General features: G+C 52.0%; 1 protein-coding gene across 1 annotated transcript in view; it reads right to left on the bottom strand.

The window, feature by feature from the left end:
* The window catches only part of MBTPS1 (membrane bound transcription factor peptidase, site 1), a 50289-nt gene extending 27481 nt beyond the window's left edge, over positions 1–22808 (bottom strand). The window contains exons 1-8 of the mRNA XM_059150623.1: positions 22651–22808; positions 10440–10929; positions 9556–9813; positions 6373–6576; positions 4532–4642; positions 3980–4089; positions 2399–2515; positions 1898–1965 (exon numbers count right to left, since the gene is read on the bottom strand). Of these exons, the coding sequence (XP_059006606.1) occupies positions 1898–1965; positions 2399–2515; positions 3980–4089; positions 4532–4642; positions 6373–6576; positions 9556–9813; positions 10440–10602 (1031 nt within the window). The 5' untranslated portion in view covers positions 10603–10929; positions 22651–22808. The remainder of the gene's footprint in view (positions 1–1897; positions 1966–2398; positions 2516–3979; positions 4090–4531; positions 4643–6372; positions 6577–9555; positions 9814–10439; positions 10930–22650) is intronic.
* Between the last annotated feature and the right edge of the window lie 2734 nt (positions 22809–25542).

Below are 25542 nucleotides of genomic sequence, written 5' to 3'. Positions count from 1 at the left end.
CAGAAAGACAAGCGAGGAGGCTGAGCAGCAAGAACAGGTGATGGGGACAGATAAATTGGGCTATTGCAGGGAGACCCAGGAGGGGACCGGGCCTGGGGAATGCGCGGGGGCCTGAGCGGCTCCAGTTCCCCGGCCGGGGCTGCGGACCCGAGTGGGCCCGCCGTCTGTCCGTGCACGTCATGCATGCACGTTTCCCTGGAACAGCCACGCCCACTTGTCCACACACATCCGGGGCCGCGTTCCCGTTACCAGGGCGGGTGGGTGCTGAAAACGAGCCCCGCACAGCCTGCAAGCCCTCAAGTGTTCACTATGTGAGCCTTCGCAGGAAAGATTTGCCAGTTCCAGGATAGAGTAGCGAGGACCTTAAAAAACAACAGAAAAGCGTTGTCTGATTAGGCACCGATGACCTACAGCAGAGTCTTGAATAAGAAAATTGCCAGAACGTGTCTGAGAAGAACAGAAAACAAAAAACGAGAACAGCCACCACTTCCAAGGGCTCGGTATTGGCAGAGCCTTCCCTGCGGGTCGAAGGTGTCCCTCACAAGCGCCCCTCGCAAGTGCCACCCAGGGTGGCCTCATGCCTATCATGACAGACAGCAAGGCCAAGGCCCAGCGACGAGAGGGCCCCACGGCCTGCGCTCTTCCCACAGTAATGACCTTACACTGTCCAGGCAGGTAGATAGGCTGGAAAGCTGATGGACAGTCTGGGGACTCTGGAGTGAGGGGGGACCAGAAATGGGAGAAGCGGCCAAGGAGAGACTCGCAGAAGGGGCAGTGAGACAACCGGAGGGGACTACGCAGTACCGGGGCGTCCCACAGTGGAGCCGGACACACATGGCAGGCGAAACAGCAAACCAGAACCGTGGGCACCTTCCACGGAGACAGGACCACTACCAACAATCAGGCCGGAACCACGGCTGCTGGCACGTACAGCTCCTGACCTATACCAATGGTCACCTCCCAGAGCTCAGCCCGGCCCTGGGCCCAGGGCTCCTCCTGTCAGTCCGTCAGTCGAGACCCCGGCCTGCACGCCTGGAGGGGTCCGCGCACGATGCAGGGAGCGACTGGAAGAGCACACGCACGCACACACACACTCGTCTCTCCCCACTGGGCTGCAGAGCAGTGGGCGCACTCTGTGTTTTCTTCCTCCCCATGGTCACCTCACCCCGTCACGGCACCAAACCACATACAGGAGGATGACCCACAAGGGAGGCCAGGATTCCAGCACAAGAGAGGACTTACACGTGTCGTCTACAGGAAAATCGGGAGCCGGAGGCGAAAGACTGGACAAGAACGCAGAGCCTGTACCGCAGTGACCGATGTTCCGCATCTCACGCTGCGTTAGTTCAGAACGACCCAGCACAAAGGGGCATTTCTGGGACAGCGTTCTCTCTGCCTCCCTCCGTGTGACCCCACTTGTCAACCCGCAGACGCTGGCCGGGTCTGCATCGCGGCCCACACTCTCCCTCTCCGCCAGCTCTGTAGCAGCTGCGCCCGGTCCGCCCCAAGACGACAGGCCCCTCGTCCCATTTTCTCACACCCGGGCTTTGCACAGAGCGGGTCTCCATAAATACCATGCAATCCACTTATTTCTAGCAGGTCTACTTCCCTGACTGATTTTAGGAAAAAAAAGTAGAATAAAAACTGCAGGCCTCCAAACTGCTTACAGCAAAAAGAAAGTAATAAATAAAAAATTAAACAAAAAGAGGCCAGCCTGAGCTGACCCAGGAGGCGGTGGGCACTGGCTCGTTTCACAGCCTGGCCAGCTGTGCAGGGAACGTCCCCGTGATACACAGTTCAAGACAGATAGAAAAAGGAAAAACAGAGACAGACGAACAACAGATCTGCAGTTCTTTCGGGGGAAACACCTGCAAGTCATCGCTGGGGGAGCACTTACCCATAAAGAGGCCCGTCGTTGCCAATAGCAGAAACCATGATCACGTTGTTAGCTGTTAACTCCCACACCTACGGGATTAGCAGACATTTATTTATGGAAGCAGGCCGGGCTCAATCAACATTCACCACACAACTGTCCAAACTGTCCTGCTCCTCAAGGAAGAAGGCTGACCTTAAAAATGTAACTCTAGACCCTCATGGACATGGACGTTTGCCAACCAGCACTTGCGTGAGTGTTGACGAGACCCAGGGCACGGGGCCTTCAGTCACACAGAGCAGAGCCCGCTCTCCGGGCAGGTTCAGGAACGCGCCGTTCGGAGAAGGAACCGAGCCGGCAGATGTGCCGCTCCCACTGCAAGTCGCCAAAGCTCACGCCACCACCCGCCGTCCTTGCGAGGCAGGCACACTGTGTGTGACAGGCCACCAGCGCACCAGAGATAAAGCGCTCAGAGCAGAAGCAGTCACCAGGCGCCACCGTCCTTCATGTGGGGACACAACCAACCTTGTCGACGAAGGGGTGGTCCATGAAGTCGGGGCCGCCAATGCTGAGGTTCAGCACGTCCATCTTCTTCAGGATGGCGTAATTGAAGGCGTCCAGGAACCAGGAGGTGTAGGACACCTAGTCAACCGCCAGACATGACTTTAGGGGTTTTAGTGGAAGTCTCCAAGGGTGACAACAGAGTTTATTTCTAAGTATCCCTACAGACTCTTAAGCAGCATGATGTATTGGGCGCCTGGGTGGCTCAGTGGGTTAAGCCGCTGCCTTCGGCTCAGGTCATGATCTCAGGGTCCTGGGATCGAGTCCCACATCGGGCTCTCTGCGCGGTGGGGAGCCTGTTTCCTCCTCTCTCTCTCTCTCTCTCTCTGCCTACTTGTGATCTCTCTCTGTCAAATAAATAAATAAATCTTTTAAAAAAAAAAAAAAAGCAGCATGATGTATTAACTCAAATGTCAGAAACGAAAACCAAGAACAAATAATGCTCCAAAATGTGAAGCAGACACCCGGAAACTCTAGGTCCCGGCAGCCGGACTCAAGGGACAGCTGTGCTGTGGGGGCGGCCGCGCTCTCCCAGCCCGCCGTCCAGCACCTCACCCCCCAGTACACCTTCCAGAGTGAACTGAACCCCACAGCTCGGTGCCTCCTCAAAAGGACTGATCACAAGATACATCCCTTTCAGCTGAGCATTTCTACACAGTTTAATGGACTTGTCTCATGTTCCTCATCCCTAACCAGACAGGAGGGAAACGGCATCAAAGTTATCTCACAGAATTATTTCTCGGACAGAGCTGAATCGCCTCATGTACCACCACTCAAGACGTTATTATAAAAAATACAATTAAACTTACAGTAAAAATAGGATTAGTGCAATATTTAAGAATTGTGTTTCTTAAAGGCTTTCATAAATAAGACCTGTTTACATTTGCTCATATGGGCAAACACAGGAGGAGGGAGTACAAGAAATTAAGAAACTATCACATGGGAGACACGAGGAAGGTAAACCCCTGCTGCACAGGGACAGCATTGCGGCAATGTTCCCTGCGTTGTCTTTAGGTATTTCTGAACTGTGCACAATCTGTACAAAATTAAATTTAGAAAATAAGGAACAGGGGTCTCCCCTTTTCTATGACTAGTTCTGAAAAGCCTGGGGACAGGGCCTGCCCAACGTGACACCACATGGTACAGAGGCAGCCTCGAGCCCGTCACAGCCCAGGAGGGGCAGCAACCACACCAACTCGTGATTCCTCCCTCATGTGAAAGCACCAGAACTGTGTCCGTGACGTGGGGGCACAGGAGCCCTGGGCAAGCCCGGAGGACAGGAAGGAACGAGACACAGGGAGTCCCTCCTGTTCAGTGCCCTTGGGGTGGGGTCTTCAGCGTCCAAGTGAGACCAATGAAGGGGTGGGCACTGAAGGGGCAAAGCCACACAGGGGCCACAGAGGGATGGTGTGGCACAGGCAGGACGCCAGAAGCAGCTCAGTTTCGAGGAGGGGTGCTGCTTCTAAATGAACGGGGTCTCCCAAGTTTCACTTTTTATGTTCTGATGTCAACTCCGTAAGCCTCAGGGGTCCTCAAAACACCTACCTGGTTATTGGTAAAGACCCTGAAAATATGGAGTTCCGCATCTGGAGCAAAGCCTTGGCACTCCCGCATGCTGGCTATCACACCTGCCACAAAGGTGCCATGGCCCAGCCCTGCAGACCACAAGGAGAAAAGTCCCAGAACACGGCTGATCCTGGGTGTGAAACCCAGCTGAAAAAGACCACCAACTCAAATGACGCCCTTTCTCTGAGCCCCAGACAACGAAGCTGCGCTACCCCGGAACGCTCCCCCAGCCGGAGCCCACGCCCTGGCTGCCCTGAATCCGGGCCTCGCACCCCCGCCGCCACCGCCCAAACCGGGAGGTCCGTGCGCCTCCACCAGGCAGCCCTCTTGCCTCCGACACTACTTCCTGACATCCCAGGACAGCCCGACAAACTTCTGCCCAAAGGCACATGAAAAACATGGGTCTGTCTCGGTAACGGCTGCCCACGACTGCGTCGTCACAGGCATGCAGAAAACCTCACTCTTAACCCGAACCACCGGGGACAGGAGCGAGGGTCAGAGACCAGGTCACACCACCACAGTGCCACCCACCGTCGTCCAGCGTCCGCTCATTGGTCCAGTTGGTTCTCTCCTTCACATTCTTGAAGTGGGGGTGCTTCTCACTCAGCCCAGTGTCAAAAACAGCAACCCTTACGTTAGCACCTTATTCCGAAAAAAACAACCAAGCACAATCATGTTTAGAAGAATCACCTTTTCGGATCTCGTCTATAAAACACAGTCCGGAGAGTGGAGGGTGATGGGCGCTGGGGAGCGTGCGCGCTGTGGAGAGGGCTGTGAACTGTGTGAGCCTGAGGAGGCACAGACCTGTACGCCTGGGGCTGATAATACATGATACGTTAATAAAAATAATTTTTAAAAAACACGATGTTCGTCCTTGGGACCTGTCACAGAGGACCAGAGATCACCCAACGTCTGCACATTAGGTCAGGTGCCCCACGGGCCCCGGCTGAGCCAAGTCGAGAAGGGGAGACGGGGAGAGATGCCGTCACGTGCTGCCAAGTAAGACCCGCGGTTTCAGGGGAAATCTCTTGGCACATCCCTCCACTGTCACCAGGGCTCAGTCCTCCACACGACGGAGTCTCCGCTTCCGGTGACCTCCCCGGGTCTCCCTCCCCTCATCTCCTTAGAGAGGCGCTATGGAACGAGGGGCACCAAGTAAGAGCACACCTCGGGGGACAGGAGACAATTCCCGTGCCCCCCCTCAGACACCGCTCATTAACCCCCTCTGCACATGGGGCTGCCGGCGACTCGCGGGGCTGAGGGCACGGTAAGGAAAACCGCACGCAGTACACCTCGCTACAACAAGGAGCCTATTTCAGATACGGGCCAAAAGCTACGTGCACCAGTGTTAAGACTGATATTGCCAGATGAGGAAATTCTAGAAAACAGGCAGAAAAACCTAAGACACTCGTATTGTTTAACAGCTAACAGGTGTCACAGAGGTAGGGTCTTTCTGTGCTGACATGTCCACACTATGTTAAATCATCGATTACACTGAGAAAACAAGCAAAACATACTGCTTACATTTAAATAATGCACATGATCTCAAAAACCACTTGGTTTGGGGGGACAGAAAACGCTTTTCTGTTTAGAGAATTTGCTTTGTGAAGAGTTCTCATCCTGAAGAGATAAAACCACGAGGTGACAATCATTTTACTGAAACCCCGGTCCACCGGGCCTGAAGAGTTTAACGGTCTCAGACCTACTGCAGGGCAGGGGCTGGGGAAATCAAGGAAGAGCTCAGGGTCTCCACGGCCAGAGGACATGGGTGAGGACACCAAGACCGGCGGAGACGGATGGGGTGGAAGGGAACTAGAGAAACAGGCTTCCATTTCAGCGGGGGTTCAAACCAGCTCAGTAGTTACGACAGTGATTTTCTGCCGTGATGCACGGGAAAAATACTGTATTGGCTGTTCTATTTCCTAGGATATGGTCACTAATGCCATCTGTTGCTTTGAAACTAAGCAACAGGTGCACGGACTGTAACGCAGCCACTCTGCACAGAGCTCCACTCTCAAGGGATACGCTCATGTTCACGTTGTCACTTCACGATAACCATGTTTGCACTCGATCTCATTCCCTGAGCAGCTGGTGTGTGTTCACCTGCATGTCAACAGGAGAGAAACGTTCCACCATCTACCCCCAACCTCAGAAACGGTACAGAAACACAGTGAAGGTACACAGGATTCAACAACCTAAAAAGGCAGAGCCAGATGCCCAGCACAGCAGAGGTAAAAGGCGGGGCTGCCGGACGTGTGTGGCTCCACACAGAGCGGAAGGGCCGGGGCCCGAGGCCGTGGCTGTGCCAGGCAACCGAGACGGAGGGCGCACGGCCACCAGCCCCATGCGGGTCGCGGGCGAACAGCACGCACCTGTGTAGCCCATCTGCCAGAGCACGTCCGCCTGCAGGGTCTGGGCGACCTGGCGCGGGATGGCTCTCAGCAGCCGTCTACTCGAGTGTCTCCCTGTAGCGTGCCAGAACCCAGAGCCCAGGGAGAGGCTGGCTCTTCGCAGCGGGCGCGACGACTGCCACTTCTGGCTCCACCGGGTTTCGTTACAGGGTGCGACGGGGTCAGCTAGAGCCAAGGAGAGAGAGAGATGAGCCACGGGGCGGCGCGGGGACAGCCCGAGCGGGTGGGGAGGGCACCCACTCTGAGAAGGGCGGCGACCAGCCCTGAACGCCCAGGTGACTGGAGGGGGAGTTCTCTACCCCTGCCAGAGGGCTTTCTCCATACAGTCACACCCACAAGACATCACTTAGCTGTCATCATTGTTCCCCAAGAGTCCTCTACTTGGCCTTTTCTAACTGACGGAAGGCAGACTGGCAGAACCACTGCGTTGAAACACTCAACCGTGGCTGCAGCTGAAGGACTGAGAAATTCCCGAGCTTTCGTGCAACCTGCTCTCACTGAGCCAGAAGGGTTCAAGACAACGACGACGACAACAACAAAACAAAAGGAAGCGAATGGCCCCCTGCGATGGCGAAGCTTCGCAGCACCGCAGCACCGCAGCACCGGGCTCCTGGCACAGGAAGAGGGGCTGCTGTTAACCCACCACACCTGTCTCTGGTCTGACAGCAGCGGGACCTTCTGCCAACTGTGCACCGCTCGCTACTCTCAACACGCTGCCTAGAGTGTCCCCCTTCCAAAGCAGATGCGCTAGAAAGGAGTCGGGGGTTCGGAAGGTGACAAACCGCGTCTTCTCTCGATCCTGCAGGCGGACCAGCCCTGTGCGCACCTGCCCCGTGGCACTGAGTCCATGGGTTCCGCTATCTGTAAGGACTCTACTGGGTGAAAAAATGGAAGAAAAAAGCAAAAGAACCACCACAGGAGGGGTCCTTACCTTTCAGGGCAGTGCTATCATGTGAAAACCTGCATCTCAGATCAGCTTTCAGCAGAACACAGCTATGCTGCTACGACTGACATTGTGTCTCTAGAGCTAAGGCCTACCGTGCAGTCCAGTCTTACCAGGCTCCCCACGAAAGGGTACAGGGACCTGGGAAAACATGTCGTCGTGTCAACTCCATTAAGTAATTATTTGCACAGACCAACTAAAATTATTCTGCACTGAACTCGCCATGCAGACTCTGCTCTTTAAGTCAACAGTGCAGAGGGGTGGGGGTGGGGGTCCCCTGAGTGGCTCAGTGGGTTGAGCCTCTGCCTTCGCTCAGGTCATGGTCCTGGGGTCCTGGGATCGAGCCCCGTGTCGGGTTCCCTGCTCGGCGGGGAGCCTGCTCCCTCCTCTCTCCCTCTGCCTGCCTCTGCCTACTTATGAACTCTTTCAAAAAAAAAAAAAAAAAAAAAAAAATCAACAGTGGGGGACAATACTGGAGGTGTTGACAGAAGACAGGTGTTGTGAGAGTCTGCTCTGTCAGACCAGACTACACCTGAGTAATGAACTTGGCTCTGTAAGAGCAATTCAGAGAGCTTGGAGAGTACTGGAAGGAAAGCAGTTAAAATGGTAAGAGGGCTTGAACCCGTGTCAGGTGAGGGACAAGCTGAAGGATCTGGAGAGGAGAATCCATCAAGGACACCACAGATATCTTGGAAATATCTTTAAACACTGTCTTGCGGCAAACAGGTTGGCTCTATCTTCCAACCCATGGAGAGGGCCAGGGACGGGAGCCAGGGTGGGACAGGCTCCAGCTAAAATAAAGCAGAGCCTGCTCACAACACAGCCAGAGAAACAAGCAGTATTTAACGTCTATTTACATCCTAAAAACTCTGCTAAGCTCTCACACTTGCACTATTTTATTTCATCTTCGTGAGAACTCTTGGAGGTAGGTAGCATTATCTCCAATTTTTGGACAGGAAAAGCTGGAGCCCACGGGAAAGCGGCTCACTACGCAAGGCAGCAGATGGCCACAAGGCCGATTGGGACTGCCAGCAGCGCAGCATGGCCTCAGGGGGCGTCAAGCTCTGTGTCTGACAACCCTGGCGGAGAAGCAGAGAAAGGAACCCGGCCCTGAGAGGTCAGGACTGCTCTGCTAAAGTCAGGCATTTCCATGCTTCTTACAATGTCCTGGGGCTCTTTATGGTAAAAAAGTAAATCAGAAAAGCTCATGTAAGCCACTTATCTGACTAAGTGGACAAGGTCTGGTTTGCTTTTACTTCCTGGATTGCTCTGAGGATACTGCTTTTCAAAGAGAAAAAGCATCACAGAACATCTGGCCTGGCACAGAGAGCTGAGGAAGCTGGACAGCTGACCTCTGGTGCGCCCGAGAGCCGGCGTGTCCCACTATGCAAATTCACACGGCTTCCCCCTGTCCCTTCCTGAACCTCAGGCTCTCATGCCTACTACCTGACAGAAAAATGGAGAAAGAGAACTTTCCTTCTCTTTCCTCCAGGGAAATAAATGACAGTAAATGATAACAGAGCTGGCAATCTGTTACCCTACTTTATCACAAATGGGAAGAAGCCCTTTTTTTGGTAGTAAGTATGCTTCAGAAAATGTTAAGTAATAAACCTATAATTTATTACTTAAGGGTCAGCTCTACCCTGCCGAGCCCAAGCTGTATAGAAGCAGGACCGAATGCGCCCTGGGGCTGAAAGGAGGAGCATCAAGTTCCCTCCGTCCTCACCCCTGCCAGCCTGCCTCACCCCTGCCAGCCTGCGACTGAAACAGGCCGCGCCACCGTGCGTGGTCAGAAGGCTCTCAGAAAAACAAAATGAAACCCATGGAAAGGTTGTTTTCTGAGACGCCTTAAAAATAAAAACACACACTGACAAGCACAGCGCAACCAAGAGGGAGACCCGAAGACCCGCCTTTCACTTTGGGATGTGAGGGGCGCAGGGGACTCCAGGCTCAGCTGAGCACTGGCAAACACGAGCATCACCTCCTGCAAACCTGCAGATTTTTTCCCCACCAAACAGCAGGACATCAGTTTCTAGTTTTTCAGATGCCTGGCAAGAAAATGTTCACCACGGACGAAACTGGATGAAGGGAGTCGGGGCCTCCCCGGACCGCTGCTGGCCGGCCCGCAGGAACACGCGCACTCTGTCCCCGCGCCACAGCCGAGCACGGGCCGCAGCGGAGCCCGAGCCCACGGTACTCACACTCTGCGTACTTGAGCGAACGGAAGACTTTCCGCTGGGGCGTCACCCGTTTGATGTTGGGATGGTCTTCGAGGGTCAGCAGCCCCGCTTTCTGTTTCTCTTTGATCTGAATCACCTCAAAATCACTAGGGTAGTCACTGGATGGGTTGTTTCGAGGAATGATTCTCCAGTTGTCTATTTCACTGCTCTTCAGGGCACTTGAAATAAAAGAATTTCTAGCTTTGGCTGTAAAGTATCCATTGAAAGCCACGATGTATTCTGAAATCAATGACCACAAATAAAAATAAGAATTTATGTCCCTGTATTGTAACATAAGAGTACACCTCCTCTCAGAGCTCCCTGGCAAAAGAAAACCTACAGATCCTAAAACTGACAGTAGGAGGAGCAGTAAACCAAGACTGATCTAAATGACCTACACAGCAGTCCTCAGGGCTCTAAGGTCAAGTGATCTGTATGAGCCCCCGATCACAGAATTCACCCCTTAAAATCAGATCCCTGTGCTGTTTTTCAAAAAGCAAAACTCAAGGGAATTCTGAATATATGGCAAAAAAATGCGTGTAACTTTTTCAAACAGGAGAAAGGGATTCGGAAGGAAGGCTCGGTTCGACTTTCCTGAGCATTTGGCATCTCTCAACGCCCCACCCGCAGCGGCGACAATGGCACCTATTCCACAGAATCAGGTTTTAGGGAAGAGATTCCCACTGCCAATGCATCCCGGGAAAGCCAACTTCAGCAGAGAGAACATCTAAGCACTGCGCACTCACCTCATGTGAAATCGTAGAAAAGAGGGAAATGACTTTTTTGGCAAAAGCTAATTATTTAGAGTTAAGTTTTTTGTTTTTTGTTTTTTTTTAATGGGGAGGGGGCTAAAATAGTATCATTACCATATTCCACAACCGTTGAGGAGAATTCCACCTTCAACGTCAGATGGGAACAGCCAGGGCACGGGGCCTTTTCAAAAGACTTCTTCTCCAACCTGTCCCCCAGATGTTTCCTCCCGCAAAGCAAAACCACGAGCAGAAGCAGCCAGATGTTCACAAGCTTCATGGTCAAAAGTGAATATGGTCATAAAATCACATAAATTCAAATCACACTTTTTTCTTCCTTGATTATAAGTTAATTTTTGTTTCGACAAAATGCTGAAACATTATTGATCAGCCATTTTACAGTCTTGTCCAACATAAAAAGAAGTTAAATTTCATGGCCTTTTGTGGTTTGGCCTGGAAAGAGGCTTTCATTTCTTTCTCCGTTTCTTCTCCATCTTGGGCCTCAGGCTCCCCTCACTCTGGCCCAGACGACTGAGTCCTCCCCTCCATCTGCAGCACAGAAGCACGGTCCGGCGGGCGAGCGGTCACTGCGGCAGCTCTGGGCGGCCTACGGAATGGAACGGAATGGAACAGAGCCAGCGCGCGGGAGTCGGACCCACACGCACCCAGGCCAGAGCGCCGCGGAGACCGCAGCAAGCAGACAGAGGGCTCAGGCGCCGAACACCTTATCATTTCTTTAGTCACTCCTCACTTCTCTAAGGGAAAAAGGTTTTAAGGCAGCTTCAAAATTCAGAAAGGTTAAAACAAAGGAGAAAAACGAGCAAACTGAGCATAACAAACAACGCCAGGAACACTGAGCCCCTAGCAGCCGGGGAGGGGGCTCAGTCCCACACATCGTCCTCCGCGCTGTCCCCACCTCACTCTCCGGTCTCACCCTGTGCAACCCTCCGGCTCCAGGGCTCTTCCTCCACAGCAGTTTATTCATTCCGTAAGTAGGCTCCACACGGAGCGTGGAGCCCAACGTGGGGCTTGAACTCACGACCTTGAGATCAAGACCTGAGCTGAGAGAGTCGGACGCTGAACCGGCTGAGCCACCCAGGCGCGCAGGAACAGCAGTTTAATTCCCCATACGTTTTGCCAAGTCTTCCGGCAAGAGCTTGGTAGATACATCCTCACCTTCTACCATAAAATAATTCCTAAGGACAAACTAATTTGCATCCAAGTCAAATCCTTACCACTTTCTTTTAGAGAAACTATGTTTTAAAATTATTCGAACGACTACCTTTCAGATTTTGAAATATTTCCTGCCAATTTTATGAAGAGGGCATAGAAGGATTCACGCGGTCATCCAGTGTATTTTACATGAAGCCTCACCTTAAAGGGATCTAACCTGCTAAATAGGTTGTAAAACCAGATTCCCTCTTTCCCGGAAGTAATACAAGAGAAAATGTCTGTGAGGTACACTGCTGCCAAAGAAAGTGTTATCTGAGTGTTAAATTACATACGGGCACAGATACCTTTCAAATATCTGAATGGCAGAAAAATGATCATTCTTCACAATGGCAAAAAAAGGAAAGAAAATGATGCCAGCTGTAGCACGTCCAGAAAGATCTGTTGCACTGATCCTACCAGAAACATAAATCATCCAGCGAGGGGAACACAATCAATTGAACAGGACAGGCCTTATACTGCTAACCTGTTTCTAAAAAGAAAACACTCAGGACCAAGAGTCAGTCAGCCCTCTTTAAACAGAGGTACAGAATTAAAAACCCTTCCTTCTGGCAGCAACTGGTACTTTGGAGTAACGAGGACTTTGTGGCTTATGGAATTATTCATACGTGCATCTATTCACAGGAAAACACTCATAGTTAGAGTTTCTAAAACAGCCTGTAGGGTTACTCTCTAGGACTTCACCGCTGGAGGCCCGCACGACCCTGAAAGCGGGCCTTCTCCGGCACTAGAGACTAAGGCAGGTTGAATGAAGCTCATCAGACAGAAACGAAATTCTAAAAGTTATTTCCGTATCAACAAGAAGAACAACAATAAAAATGCCAAACCACAAGAACAAAGTAATTAACACCAGAGATCAGAACAGAAAGCGTAAAGAAAGGCAACAGGGGGCGCCAAAAAAGCCACTCCCAACATACTGCGTGGCGATACGCTTGGGAGCGAACCCCAATTTTTTCGGCTTATACCTGGTATCTGCAGCAATGGCCCATCACGGCACAGAGTCACAGGAGGGACATGCGTCCGTTACAGGACGAGTGGTCACAGAAGACAGAGCTCAGCACCAGTGAGAAGACTTCTCATGTCATGTTACATGAACTTACAGTGCAAACGACTTAAACAGGTCTCTCAATGAAGGGAAGTTTTTAGAAAAATAAATCTCTTTCTCTCTCCTGCCTCGAGCTGAAGAATCTATGACATATTTGGGCTACATGTAACAAGTATTAGTGAATGAAACTAGTAAGCCCATCTTATCTAATTGTGTCACATCTACTGTCACTAAACCTACTCTTAATTCACACAAGGGTCCGGACAGCTACTACACAGCGCAGCCCGTGTGGAAGCGAAGGCTGGCATTCTACAACTGGGCCAGGAGACCAACTTCACAAGACAGAGGAACAGGAAGAAAAGGTCTGAGGGTTTTTAAACTTTAAAAATCCCTAAGATAATCAGCTCTCTCCCATAAAGAAAACTTTCTACAATCGTATATCGTGCTTATTACCAAGATCAAGGTGGGATCCAGCAAAGCGGCTGATAATGAGCACAAACAGCTGAACAGAGCAGGAAGACACTGGAGAGGAGGCCCGCGCAGGGCCAGGATGCTGCACCAAGAGCTCCTCTGGGTGAAACGCGAGCTCCTGCGGACGAGCCGGGGGGCACCCTCGCAGAACCTGAGCCAGCAGAGCCACAAGCATGGAAATGAGGAGGAAGAAGGGGAGCAGCCTGAACGAAGCTACATCACAGACCAGAAAAACACAGGATGTGCAAAGGATCAGCGAGTCATCGCACGCGGAGGGAGACCACGGTGTGCCAGTCTGGGGATGTAAAGACGGTGGGAAGCAGGCAGGGCAAGCAGGTGTGACCTCTGAGCAGAAGGAAGCACCGAGAGTGGAGTGCGCAGAGCCGGCCGGGGCTGCTGAGCAGCTCCGCTCACCCGCCCAGCTCCTTTAAGGTGCGAGTCACAGAGCCACTGAGCAGGCGGCAGGGACACAGCAGCCAACAAAACCCAACCCAAGCCTCCGAGCTCACGGCGCTGACCCAGTGTGTGTGTGTGTGTGTGTGTGTGTGTGTGCCAGCCTGGGAGGGGGCCTCTGAGGAAGGACCCAGCGGAAGCAGGAAGCTGGCCAGGCCAGCTGGGCAGAGTACTGGCGGCACTGGGCACGGCGAATCCAAGGGCCCAAGGCAAGGAACATGCGCTCTGTGTAAGGAAAGCGAAGGGGCCGGTGCGGCTGGAGCAGGGAGAGGAGGCGGAAATCAGACAAAACGGGAGATGGGACTGGTGGGGAGACAAACCGGGGAGGGCCCTGCAGGTCAGAGAAAGGACCTCAGCTTTCACTCCGAGTGGGAGAGAAAGCAGGATCTGGGCAGAGAAGCCACCCGAGCTGGTCTGCCCGTGAACTGGTTCACTCTGGCTTCTGTAAGGAGGGGGGCACAGGCAGACACAGGAGACGGACTAGACGGCTCCCATGACGCCGCCGGCTCAGGCCGGGGCAGAAGGAGCAATGAAGGGGGGGCACGTGACGGAGGTGACCGCAGTGAGACAATCTGCGGACAGCCAGACTGGGGGGCGCACCCGAGGAGCCAAGGACGACACCGAGGCCTTCCATCCTAACACAGGCGGGCGTCCGCCCCTGATGGAGATGGAGAAGGTGCAGGCAAAGCTGGTCTGGGGAAGACTGGCAGGTGCTGAGCTCTGACCATGTACCCGCCCCTAACTCCAAAGCCACCAGCAGCCCCCAGGCGGAAAAGTGCCAAGGGGCTAAGGCTGGAAACACTGAGACAAGGACACACCTCTCTTCGGTTTGGATACGGCTGACCTGCTTACAGTCTTTCAAGGTGAATAAAATCTAGGTTCTAAGAAGACATTCTTGTCGAAGACCCATGGCTCCTAAAAAATTCTGACAACAGGGGCACCTGGGTGGCTCAGAGGGTCTCTGCCTTCAGCTCAGGTCGTGATCCCACAGTCCTGGGATCGAGCCCCATGTTGGGCTCTCTGCTCGGTGGGGAGCCTGCTTCCTCCTCTCTCTCTGCCGGCCTCTCTGCCTGCTTGTGACCTCTCTGTCAAATAAATAAAAATTCTGAAAAAAAAAAAAATTCTGACAACAGATACTGAAGTTTCTGTGGTTTCCCAATCCCAGAATAAGAGGACTTCGAAATATAAATTTGCTTTTAAGAAAACAAAACCGTCACCAGGGGCACAGAGGCTGGCAAACAACGCCACCAGCACCGAGGTCGCAGGGCCGGCCGCCACACTGCTGGCCTGTTCTGAAGACAGCCCGTCCCCACACTGTCCCACAGGGGCTTCAGGGGCGCTGACCACAGCTCCCGCAACTGAAACATGGCCTCGCCTGTGCCAACAAGCAGTCATCCCACCGGCTCTCACGACGCGACACAAACCTTCGGAGCACCACCCCGAGCTGGCCTCACCATCTAGCCACGAGCATGGCAGCGGCTACGCGGCATATAAAAAGAGGCGCAGACATACATACGCAGGAAAAGACATACTTTTTAACAAGAGTTCTGTCCTTCCTTTTCTTCCTCCCTTTCTGCATAATCCAGCCGACGGCAAGAAGGTGAGATGCTGACGGAGAGCCATGGCGGCCTGGTGGCTGGGGCAGGGGGATGGCGTCTTGAGAGACAAGGAAGGCGTGCGGGGCAGAGGCACCAGGAAAGGGGGTCAGAGCCTGACTGGGGTGATAGCCGTGAAAGCAGGAAACTCATCAAATAAATATTTACAGATAATGGGAAGCAGCTTTCTATTGGCAGAGAAGAAAGGCATAGGTACGAATACGGGAAAACACCTGAAAGACCCACGCAGGATCAGACTGAAGCTGAAGCACCAGTGTGAACTCTGGGTTCTCATTACACAGACAGACAGATGTAGAAATGAACATATGGGAGAGTGTGTGTGTGTGTGCGTGTGTGCGCGCATTTCCTAGCTCTGTCTACTGCAAGGGCACGGGAGAAGTGGCAGCCCAACAGGAGGGAGCCCATCCAGTAGTACCCAGAACTGGTTTCCTTTTCTTTTTCTCTTTTTTTAAGATTCATTAATTTGAGAGAGGGAGAGAGAACACGCTCGCACGAGGAGACAGACGGAAAGGAGAGTAACTCAAGTAGACACTGTGCTGACCACGGATCCCCACATTGGTGCTCCATCCTGTGACCCCAAGGTCAGACCTGGGCCAAAACCAAGAGTCAGATGCTGATGGCACCACCCAGGCCCCCCAGAACTGGTTTTCTAAATGTCATTCTCCATTGCAAGAAACCAGGCTCCTGGTTCCAGGCGAGTGGCCAGCGGAGTCTGGAACATCGTGGGCCACAGAGTGAGGAAGCGCTCCGAGAGTGACGGGAGTGTGTCTGAGGACCAGAGAGGCCAGAGAGGGGCAGCCGGAGCATCAAAATAAACAATGAAAGTAACAGATGTTAAGCCACTGCAGAAAATACAAAACAAGCATCCACAGTAACATTCATAAGCAAGCTGGAAGCCTGAAGAATGAGGTATTCACAGAGTCCCAGCATGCCTCCCAACAACATCCTGATTTCCAAAGGGACAAGCTGCTTCTCCTACAACAGAGAAGCTTCACCAACTTGGCCAGCCAGGGCACAAACGGACCCAGGTACATGGAGCAGGTGACTCAAGAGGCCAGCACCGCCTGGCGGGTCCTGCCAAAGACACACAACCTGAGTCACATCAGGAGGAAAGAGCAGAAGCCAACAAGGGACAGTCTTCAAAGCCAACGCCTGGAATTCTCAAAATTACCAAGGAAGGTGAGGCAAGCCAAGGAATGCTAAGACACAGCTGCAGACAGAAGGAGACTCAGGAGACTCGACCGGTAACTGAACCTGAGGTTCTCAACTAGGTCCCTCGGCCGTGAAGGCACTGCCAGAACAGCTGGCAAACCTGGACAGGAGCCCGCCTGGGACGACACGGCGGGGGCGGGGTTGGGGGGGTATTGGGACTCATTTCCTGCACCTGAAGGCTGCGCTTTGATTGCGTAAGGACTGTGCGTGCAGGAAATGCCCCGTGAAGTATCTGGGGATAATTGGTATCAGGTCTGCAACTTGCTTTCACAAATGGTTCAGAGGGGGAAAAGGCTCGGTGCTGTTCCTGGAACCTTTCTGGTAGATTGAAATTGTTTCCAAAATATGAAGAAAAAAAAAAAAAAGAAGAAGAAGAAGAAAGAGAAAAAGAAGTCTTATATTTAGTCTCAGCTGATAGGAATGAATGAGAAAGATGGCAGTATTAAATTTTAAAAAGGTGGAGAGGGCAATTGAGGCTCTCTTCTGGTACTCCGTCTGAGCTGCCCACTGTGCACGACCAGACTACACACCATGTCAGACAGACTCACGCATGTCAACCGTCACACAGAATGACATCCTAACAGCCCAACAGATGTGACTGAGCTAGTCAAAGGGAAACTCAAACTCATTCCCCTTCTAACGAATTGAAAGGACGCCTGAAAAGTTTCATGGCAAAGTAAATTTGTTAAAACTGACTGCAGTGTTCCCACTATTTACATTAGATCAAGAAACTTCTTGAAAACTGAAATGTCAATGACACAGACTATCCTAGTACTTTTCAGGGCTCATCAGCTGGTGTTCTGATATTCTCACACACTGGAAGTGATCCCCCGAAGTCTGGCTAGCACCTATCACACACGGAGTTACTGCAGCGCAGCTGTGCCTGACATCCGACTTGTTCATAACCGCAGGTCCGTACCTCCCACTCCCCTTCACCTATTTCTCCTGCCCCGCAACCCCTCCCCGCTCTGGTAACCAACAGTTCCCTGAACTTATCAGTCACTATCTGTTTTGTTTGTTTATAAAAATCAAGTAACATTGTCAGAGACATAAACTGAGACACCAGGATAAAACACAAATCATGTTTAAGAAGTCAAGCCAATAAAAGGAGGACTCTCATATGTTGTGAGTGAACGTAAAAAAAAAACTGCTACCTTTTAGAACATTTACCAATATGTATTAAAAGTCTTAAAAATGGAAAACCGTTTCCTAATAAATCCAGAAATAACGATAAAAACTTAACACAAAGAGCATTTATTCTGCGGCAGGCACGATCTTAAGCAACCTTCACAACCTGTAACTAACCCCCTGCTTCCAGATGAGAACACGGAGGTGCCCACAGTGGCTCAGCACCGTGCCTAGAGCCAAGTGGCAGTGAGTGGGAAAGCCAGGCTGGAACTCGACTAGTCTGGCATGGAGGCCACCCTCTTAGAAGGCAGGTTACCCTGCTTTTCTAAAACCTCCCCTGGAAAGGCGCTCTGGTGGCACACTTGGTAAGTGTCCAACTCTTGGTTTCAACACTGGTCCAGATCTCAGGGTCACAGGACCAAGCTCTGTGTGGGGCTCTGTATTCAGGCCGAGTCTGCTTGATACTCCTTCCGTCTCCCTCTGCCCCTCCGCTCAGCTCAAAAGCGCACGCATGCACATACTCTCTCTTTAAAATCTTTTTAAAAGGGGCACCCGGGTGGCTCAGTGGGTAGGGCCTCTGCCTTCCGCTCAGGTCATGATCTCAGGGACCTGGGATCGAGCCCCGTGTCGGGCTCTCTGCTCAGCAGGGGGAGCCTGCTTCCCCCTTTCTCTCCGCCTGCCTCTCCACCTGCTTGTGATCTCTGTCAAATAAATAAATAAAATCTTTTAAAAAAAATTTTTTTTAAAGAATAAAACAAAATAAAATCTCCCCTAGAAATTCATTCCACAGAAGTGTGAATCTGAAAGCATACAGTGATTTACACCCAAAGATTACAACCAGGAAAAGCTACAGAGTATCCAAATGTGCAACAGCAGACCAGCTAACTGATTAAATTAACCGGGACTCCGAAATGCTGTGCAGCTACAGCAAAAGACATTCCTCTGGAAGGCTGCACAACAGTCCCCTAAGCGATCCACATCCTCATCCCCAGAAGCCGTAAACGTCACTCGATACGGCCAAAGAGATTCTGCACGTTTGATTAAACTAAGGATCTTAAAACAGGAAGTGTATTCTGGATTATCCAAGCGGGACCAACGTAATTGCGAGAGTCTTTACAAGACGCAGGCCCACTAAGCTACTTCTCCACCGAAAGCAGAAGAGATGATGGAAGCCCAGAGGCTGAGACAGTAAGAAGAGGAGGCCAGGAGCCAAGGACCGCAGGTGCCCCTAGAAACCCACAAAGGGAAGGAAACAATCTCTCCTGGAGCCTCCAGAAGGACTGAAGCCCTCCCGACACCCTAACATCAGCCCAGCGACACTGATTTTGGACAACCGACCTCCAGAACCGTAAGATAATAAACTGGTGTAGTTTTAAACCACAAAGTTTATAGAAATTTGTTAGCACAGCCACAGGTCTCGAATATACTTCCCAAAGAATACGGGGAAAGGATAATGCAATATTAAGTAAAACAGCGCACAATGACCCAAATTTCTATTTTTAGATAATGTATCTATATGCACAGGAGAAAAGGAACAGGAGAAGATCTCTGCCACAAGATAACATGGTCCTCCGTCTCCATGCCAGCAGTACAGGGAGTTAGGGTCTTAGTTCTAGTATTTACAATTTTACAAAGAGCCTGTTACACTTCCATAATTAGGTAAAATAACTACTTAGGTACTTTACTAAACCTTTTAAAATAAATTTTATAGAAAAACAAATTTTCTGGTTAAGTCAAAATAAAGGCTAGGGTTGTTTTTTTTTTTTTTTTTAATAAATTGTTTATCTTTAAGTAATCTCTAAGATGCCTAACATGGAGCTCAAATTCACAACCCTGAGAGTGAGTCACACCCTCCACTAACTGAGCCAGCCAGGCACCCCAAAGACTTGGTTTTATCTGTACACACAGAGCTTAAAAGGGATCCATTTCCTAGGAATTGTGTTAAAAAATCTGTCTGTGTCTACCTTAGAGCTCCAGGCCAAGCTTTTTGCTCATTCATTCTGAACAGGCTTATCATGGGCCGTATCACCTACTCAGATGGCCTGCTTAGAGCTGTTACTGGATCCACGGTTTACTAGATTTAATTCCTATAAATTCTTTACGTAGGTGACCTGGTGATCTTTCCAAACAAAGGTATGCCCTGTAAGATGGTATTTGCACAATTATGGATTTTCTGTTAGTAAGTATTCCTCTAAGGCAGGTGTAATCCAAAACATATTTGACATCAAATACTAAATGGAAAATAAACAGTTTGAACAATACATGCCAGGAAGAAGGTTTAAGGAGCTATGAGCAAAAACGAGACCAAGGAGAGGAAATGTGTTCGTGACCTGGGCAAACCGCTGGTCTGGCAGCTAACACTCCGTGCGGCTCAGGTGCCTCGACTTTGCATTATAAGAGAGTATCACTCAGATTATAATTCTGGGTATGGCTAAAGTATATCTGAAATCATTTCTTTGCAAATAAGAACACAATTCAGGGCAGAGGAAATCACTGATATCACCTGACAGTCATCTAGGTACACAGACACACCGCTTTTTCTAATGAACCTTTACTGAAATAGCGCCAGAGAAAACGGAATCGTGTTTGGGCCACGAGAGAGTAGCATTCAGTTCAGTTCAACTTTGGCTGTACAAGTACCACTTTCATAACTAATTGCGTCCTTGCTGTACTACCATTGTTTAACCGGCTAACATTCAAACGATGCCAGACAGCACTATCTTGAAATAAAGGTGTGTTCTTCAGGCTGACCGAACCACTCCTTCTGGCACATTCTGTCCATTGGCTTTTGTAAGGGGACAAAACAAGCAATTCGGCCCAAAGAGTCAACAATGCCAGAGTGAAGAGGTGCTTGTCTACACTGTCCTTCCTTCTTCCACAAGTGCTGTGCCCATCTCCTTATTCTCCGGATCCTCAGTCACCCAGTACTAGCGAGCTGCAGGAGGCAGACACCTCCAAAGCCAGTACTCTCACTTTACTAGAAACTCATTTCCTAAAGCAAAGACACCGTCAGGATTAGTAACTCCAGGTAATCCAGATCTCTGCAGCACGTCAAAACTGATTAGGCCACAGAGGAGGGAAAATCGACCTGTTCTTACCACCTCCTTGGCCTGTCTCAGGCAAGATGCTGAAGCATACCAAGCACCCCACCCAACCCCCAAATGCAAGGTCTAGCTTCCCATCCCTAATTAAGATTTCAGGTCACGAAGGGTTGGAGAGTTGTCGTTTTTCCAATGAAATACAAATAGTATCTCAACTCTCTCCTGGTGCAAAGAGGCAATTGCAAATCTCCCCCTAAAAACCCCACACGGGACACAGGTGGAAGCCAGGTGCAGTTCACCTGCGTGTTCGCCCTCCTACCTTGTTATTCCATTTGTGACACCTAACTGTGGCTGCCACACCGAAGAGGCAGTAGGTGGGACAGAGCAGTAACTATCTACCCTGAGAATGATAGAAGACGGAATCAAACATGTGAGTTTGAAGGGAATGCTAAAAACTTAGCCAGAAGAGCTCTAACTTGATCCCACTGGGCCCCAGGTGTTTCAAAGGTTCTGCAAGCACTAGATGAAAATTTCTCTTTTTTCACGGATACAGCCAACTCTTGAATATGAGAGATGCACGGGGAGTGCAATGCAGAGGCCTAACGGGCACGAGTCCCACTGACCGAGGCCGCTTGCAGACACAAAGGCCACAGATGATCCCACCTTAGTGAAATAGTCGAGAGACAAGTCCAGGGAGTCAGAGAGCAGATTAGTGACTGCCTGGGGCTAGGGTCAGAAATGGGTAGTGACTGAACATGGGCACCGGGATCTTTCAGGGGTGACGAAAATGTTCTAAGAGTGCGTTGTTGTGGGGAGGACCACACAACTACGCATTTATGCGGGGGGGGGGGGCTGTTTGAGGGCGGTCACTGAATAAGTACACTTAAAAGAGGTGAATTTGGGGCGCCTGGGTGGCTCAGTGGTTTGGGCTGCTGCCTTCGGCTCGGGTCATGATCTCAGGGTCCTGGGATCGAGCCCCGCATCGGGCTCCCTGCTCCGCAGGAAGCCTGCTTCCCTCTCTCTCCCTCTCTCTCTCTGCCTGCCTCTCTGCCTACTTGTGATATCTGTCTTTCAAATAAATAAATAAAATCTTAAAAAAAAAAAAAAAAAAAAGAGGTGAATTTTATGGTATGTAAATTTGACCTGAACAAAGCTCCCACTTAAAATAGAGAGAGAGAGAGAGAGTGGGGTTATGGACACTGGGGAGGGTATGTGCTCTGGTGAGTGCTGTGAAGTGTGTAAACCTGGCGATTCACAGACAGTACCCCTGGGGCTGATAATACATTATATGTTAATAAAAAGAAATTTTTTTAAATCGTAAAATAGAGACAGAACGTATGCTGCAGATTAAAAAAAAAAAAAGTTGTTAAGAATCAGCTCCGCAAGCTCCTCACTCCGAGACAAATGCAAACGGAGACCCCGCAGGGGGCGGCTTACGGCACGGCGAAGGCTAATGCAGGGCCCCGGGAAGACCGATTGTACGGAGTTCAGCTCGGCGATCCCACGCCACTCTGCTGCACTTGGAAGCGTCGCTCGGAACCTAAAGTATTTAACGTAATGTGCACAGACAACCTGGCCGCCATTCCCAGGGGCTCTCCCCAAAACGAAGGGCAAGCATCTTCATAAAAACGATGTGGAAAATCTCCCATCCGCTATCCCGGTCGCGGGGAGCACAGACACCACAGGGCAAGGCAGGAGCCCCTCGGGCCGTCCTTGCCCAGCAGCTTCCCGCACCGCACTGCTGAAAGCCGGCACGCCGGGCCGGGAGCTCGGACCCGGTCGCTGGAAACGTGACCGCGGCCCCTGCGGGAGCCGGCCCGGAACCGCGGGTGCGCCGGGCGCGCGGCTTCACTGCGCTCAGCCCATCTCCCCGGAGGAAACGCGAGGCTGAGCAAGCTAGCGCCGCGCGAGAGCCCGCAGACAGGCCCCGCACCGGCTCTCTCGGGTGCGGGAAAACGTCTCGTGCCCCGCCCCGCGCTCCGGTGCGGCTCCCGCAGGGTCCAGGGACGCAGGGAGGCCCCGGCCGCCGCCGGCGCACACCCCCAGCCTCGGGGCCTCGGGCGCGCGGGCGGCTGCACAGGCCGGCGGGTGGGGGAGCGGCGCTCCGGGCAGCGAGCCGCCACCGAACCTACCTGCGGCCGCCTCAGGCTCGGGTCCGGCGGGCCCGGGATAACGGCGCCTCCGCGGCGAACACGCCTCGCGTCTCCATTCGGGGCTGTTTACTCCCAAGTCTCGCGAGACTGCGCGGCCGGGGCGGGGAGACCGACGGCGGAGAGCGCCGGGAGCGCCAGCCCCGCCCGCCGTGCGTCCCCTGCGTGCCCGGCGCCGGCCTGCGTGCGCGCTCCGGACGCCGGGGGACGCCGGGCCCGGGGCTGGCCGACGGACGAAAGTCTCGCGACACTTGCGGCCCGGGACGGGGCGGGGCAGGAGGGGGAAAGGGGGCGTGGCGAGCCTTGGGTCCAGGTCGGGGGCGGCGCTGGTGGGAGGTGGGATGGGCCCTGGGTTTGGGGTCCGAAAGCGGCCGCGCGCGGCCCGGGCCCACGGATGACGGTCCTGGCGGAGCCGCCAGCGTTTGCCGTAAACTCCCGAGAGCTCCGAGCGCAGCGCCCTGTCCCTGGGGCCCGGGGCCGGGCTCGGGCGGCACCCCCAGGCACGGCCCTCTGCAGGCCTCGGCCCATTTGCCCGACGCGGCCGGCTCCGGCCCGGGGACCCGCACTGGAAGGCGAAACCCCCGCCGCAGCTGCGCTTGCTCCGCCCCAGTCCGCGCGTGGCCGGGACCCTGATGCCCGGCGGCTACCCCAGTGGACGAAACGAGGCTCGGTGCGTTCGACTGGGAAACGCTGGCCTCCCCCAGACGGATCGCGGGCCCTCCTCCGCCCACGTGCCGGAGGGGCCGCGCTCGGCGCTGGGCACGGGTTGGGGGCGGGAAGCGTGGTTTTGGTCGTGCGGTTGGAAGATGATGTGCTGCACGGCCGGGGAACACCGAACCCCCCGCAGCCCCGCGGTAGCGCAGAGGGGCGCCGGCCGTGCAGCACCGCGGGGCACTCGGTGTTCCTGGGTCGTTCTAACCGGACGGGCTTCCACACTGCGTTAGCACCCCGTCACTCACGGGCTTTCATCTCGGGCAAGGCGCAGCGCGGCTCTTCCACCTCACCTGCCCTACCCGAAAGTACCCACCTCCCAGCGTGAGGGTTGAACGAAACGCGGGTTCGGTACATCTAGACCCGCCCGCACCTGATGAAGTTCTTCTTCCCATTCTGAGATCGCCCCGATGTTGGGAACTTCGGAGAATTCTGGACTCTTTGGCATGGTAAATCTCGATGTTAAGCAGTGCCTGCTACCACCAAGTAATACACTTGATCTTAAACTTAACTGTGGTGTTCTAAAGTGGGGTGAATTGGTCTAAGCCACGGTTCTCTTAACAGGCCTTGAAGTCACTGTGCCACTGAATACACAACCCAAGTGTCACAGGCTGACTTGGCTAGTGAGCTGCAAACACCCTTGTCACGGGATAGTGAAGCCCCAAAGCAGGGAAAAGCACACTGCTGCCAGCCCCCAGAACCCTATAAACTGAAGGGGGGATGAGATGAGCAACGGAGGTTTGGAAATCAAAGAAAGGATGAGAGCCACAGGATCCTGTCCGTCTTCCACCACTCCCGGTTCTGAAATCACTGCATGCTTTATGGGTATAATAAAGAATTTGCAAATTCCACGGGAAGGTAAACCTTTATTCAAACTAAGTACTATTTGAAAGAATAACAGCTGAGCCAGTAGTGAGACAGGCACACAGGCAGACTGGTCTTGGTTGAGGAGGGCACGTGGTGTCCAGACTGATGACACCGCCCAAACCCCCTGGTTGCAAAATGCGGTAAGGTTCTGAGTAATGGAGATTAAAACAGAAAGACTCCTCCGAAGAGCTCCCTCTTTGCTGACTCCCTTTCCACTCTTCCTCCAACCCACCACAATCAACCTTTCATCCCCACCATGAGGTAAAATGGCTCATGGAACACCAGCAGCAACCTACAGGGTGCTGAAGTCAATGATCAAAATCTACTTTCATCTACTCAACCTATCAGGGGAATGAGATCAAGAAATCTAGTTAGTCCTTTCGAAAGACTTAACAGACACGTGGTTGGGCACAAGTTTCTTGCTGAATTACAAGCTTTTAATGAATTACTACCGCAGGTGTTCATTGATTAACTTTTCGGTAATTTTAAAGTAATTGTTTCTATGGGGGAAATATCTCTCGTCCCAAATACACACATGGAACAAAACCTCTTCCGCAGGAAGCAGAAGCAGCCGTTTTTACTGTTAAATTTTCAGTTCACAGATTATTTTAAAGGTTCTTAATTTCCCATATTCTTAGTAAGAAACCCCATCTCCAGTGGCCCAATGATGATTCTCAAATGGGTTCTGGGAAAAGGTGTATTATCAGAGGAAACCTAAGGAAGATTCTTGGTTTTGATCTTTCACTAGCTTTACACCCAACAGCTTTTGCACTGGTCCTGCCAAGCAGAGAATTTGCAAACATCACTGACATGATTTACTTATTCTCATCATGTAACAGTGACTCCCTACATCACCTATAAATAGAAGACACGGCTGAGTCCCATAACTCCTGGGAGGAAAACAAGGTGCTTGTACATGTACAGCTGCAGCTGCTTACTACATGTCAATTACAATTCAGGTCGATGTGGCAGAAGTCAAATTTTCTCTAGTCTTAATGACCATAGGTTGACTATTAGGGGAAGGAAAATTGCTGAATGTGACAAAAGGCAGGCCTCCAAGAGGACTCCCATCAGCACCTTCTGTGCTGCATAACACCGCAAGCAAGTTTTCACATCTGAAAGGTCTTCTTTTGTGTAATGAGGGCCTGGTCTATACGTGGAAGAGCTTCTGAATTCAACCACTGAGCATTTGAGTCCCAAGTGAGATCGGGAAATACTGAGGCAATGGCAGTGGCAAAATCGTGGGTGTGACATAAAGGCATGCCCAGGTCTAACTCCTGATGGAATACCATACTC

Source organism: Mustela lutreola, chromosome 16 (assembly GCF_030435805.1).
Source record: "Mustela lutreola isolate mMusLut2 chromosome 16, mMusLut2.pri, whole genome shotgun sequence".
NCBI classification, from domain to species: domain Eukaryota; kingdom Metazoa; phylum Chordata; class Mammalia; order Carnivora; family Mustelidae; genus Mustela; species Mustela lutreola.
Note: the sequence above shows the minus strand (reverse complement) of the source record. Positions and strands in the feature narration are given on the sequence as shown.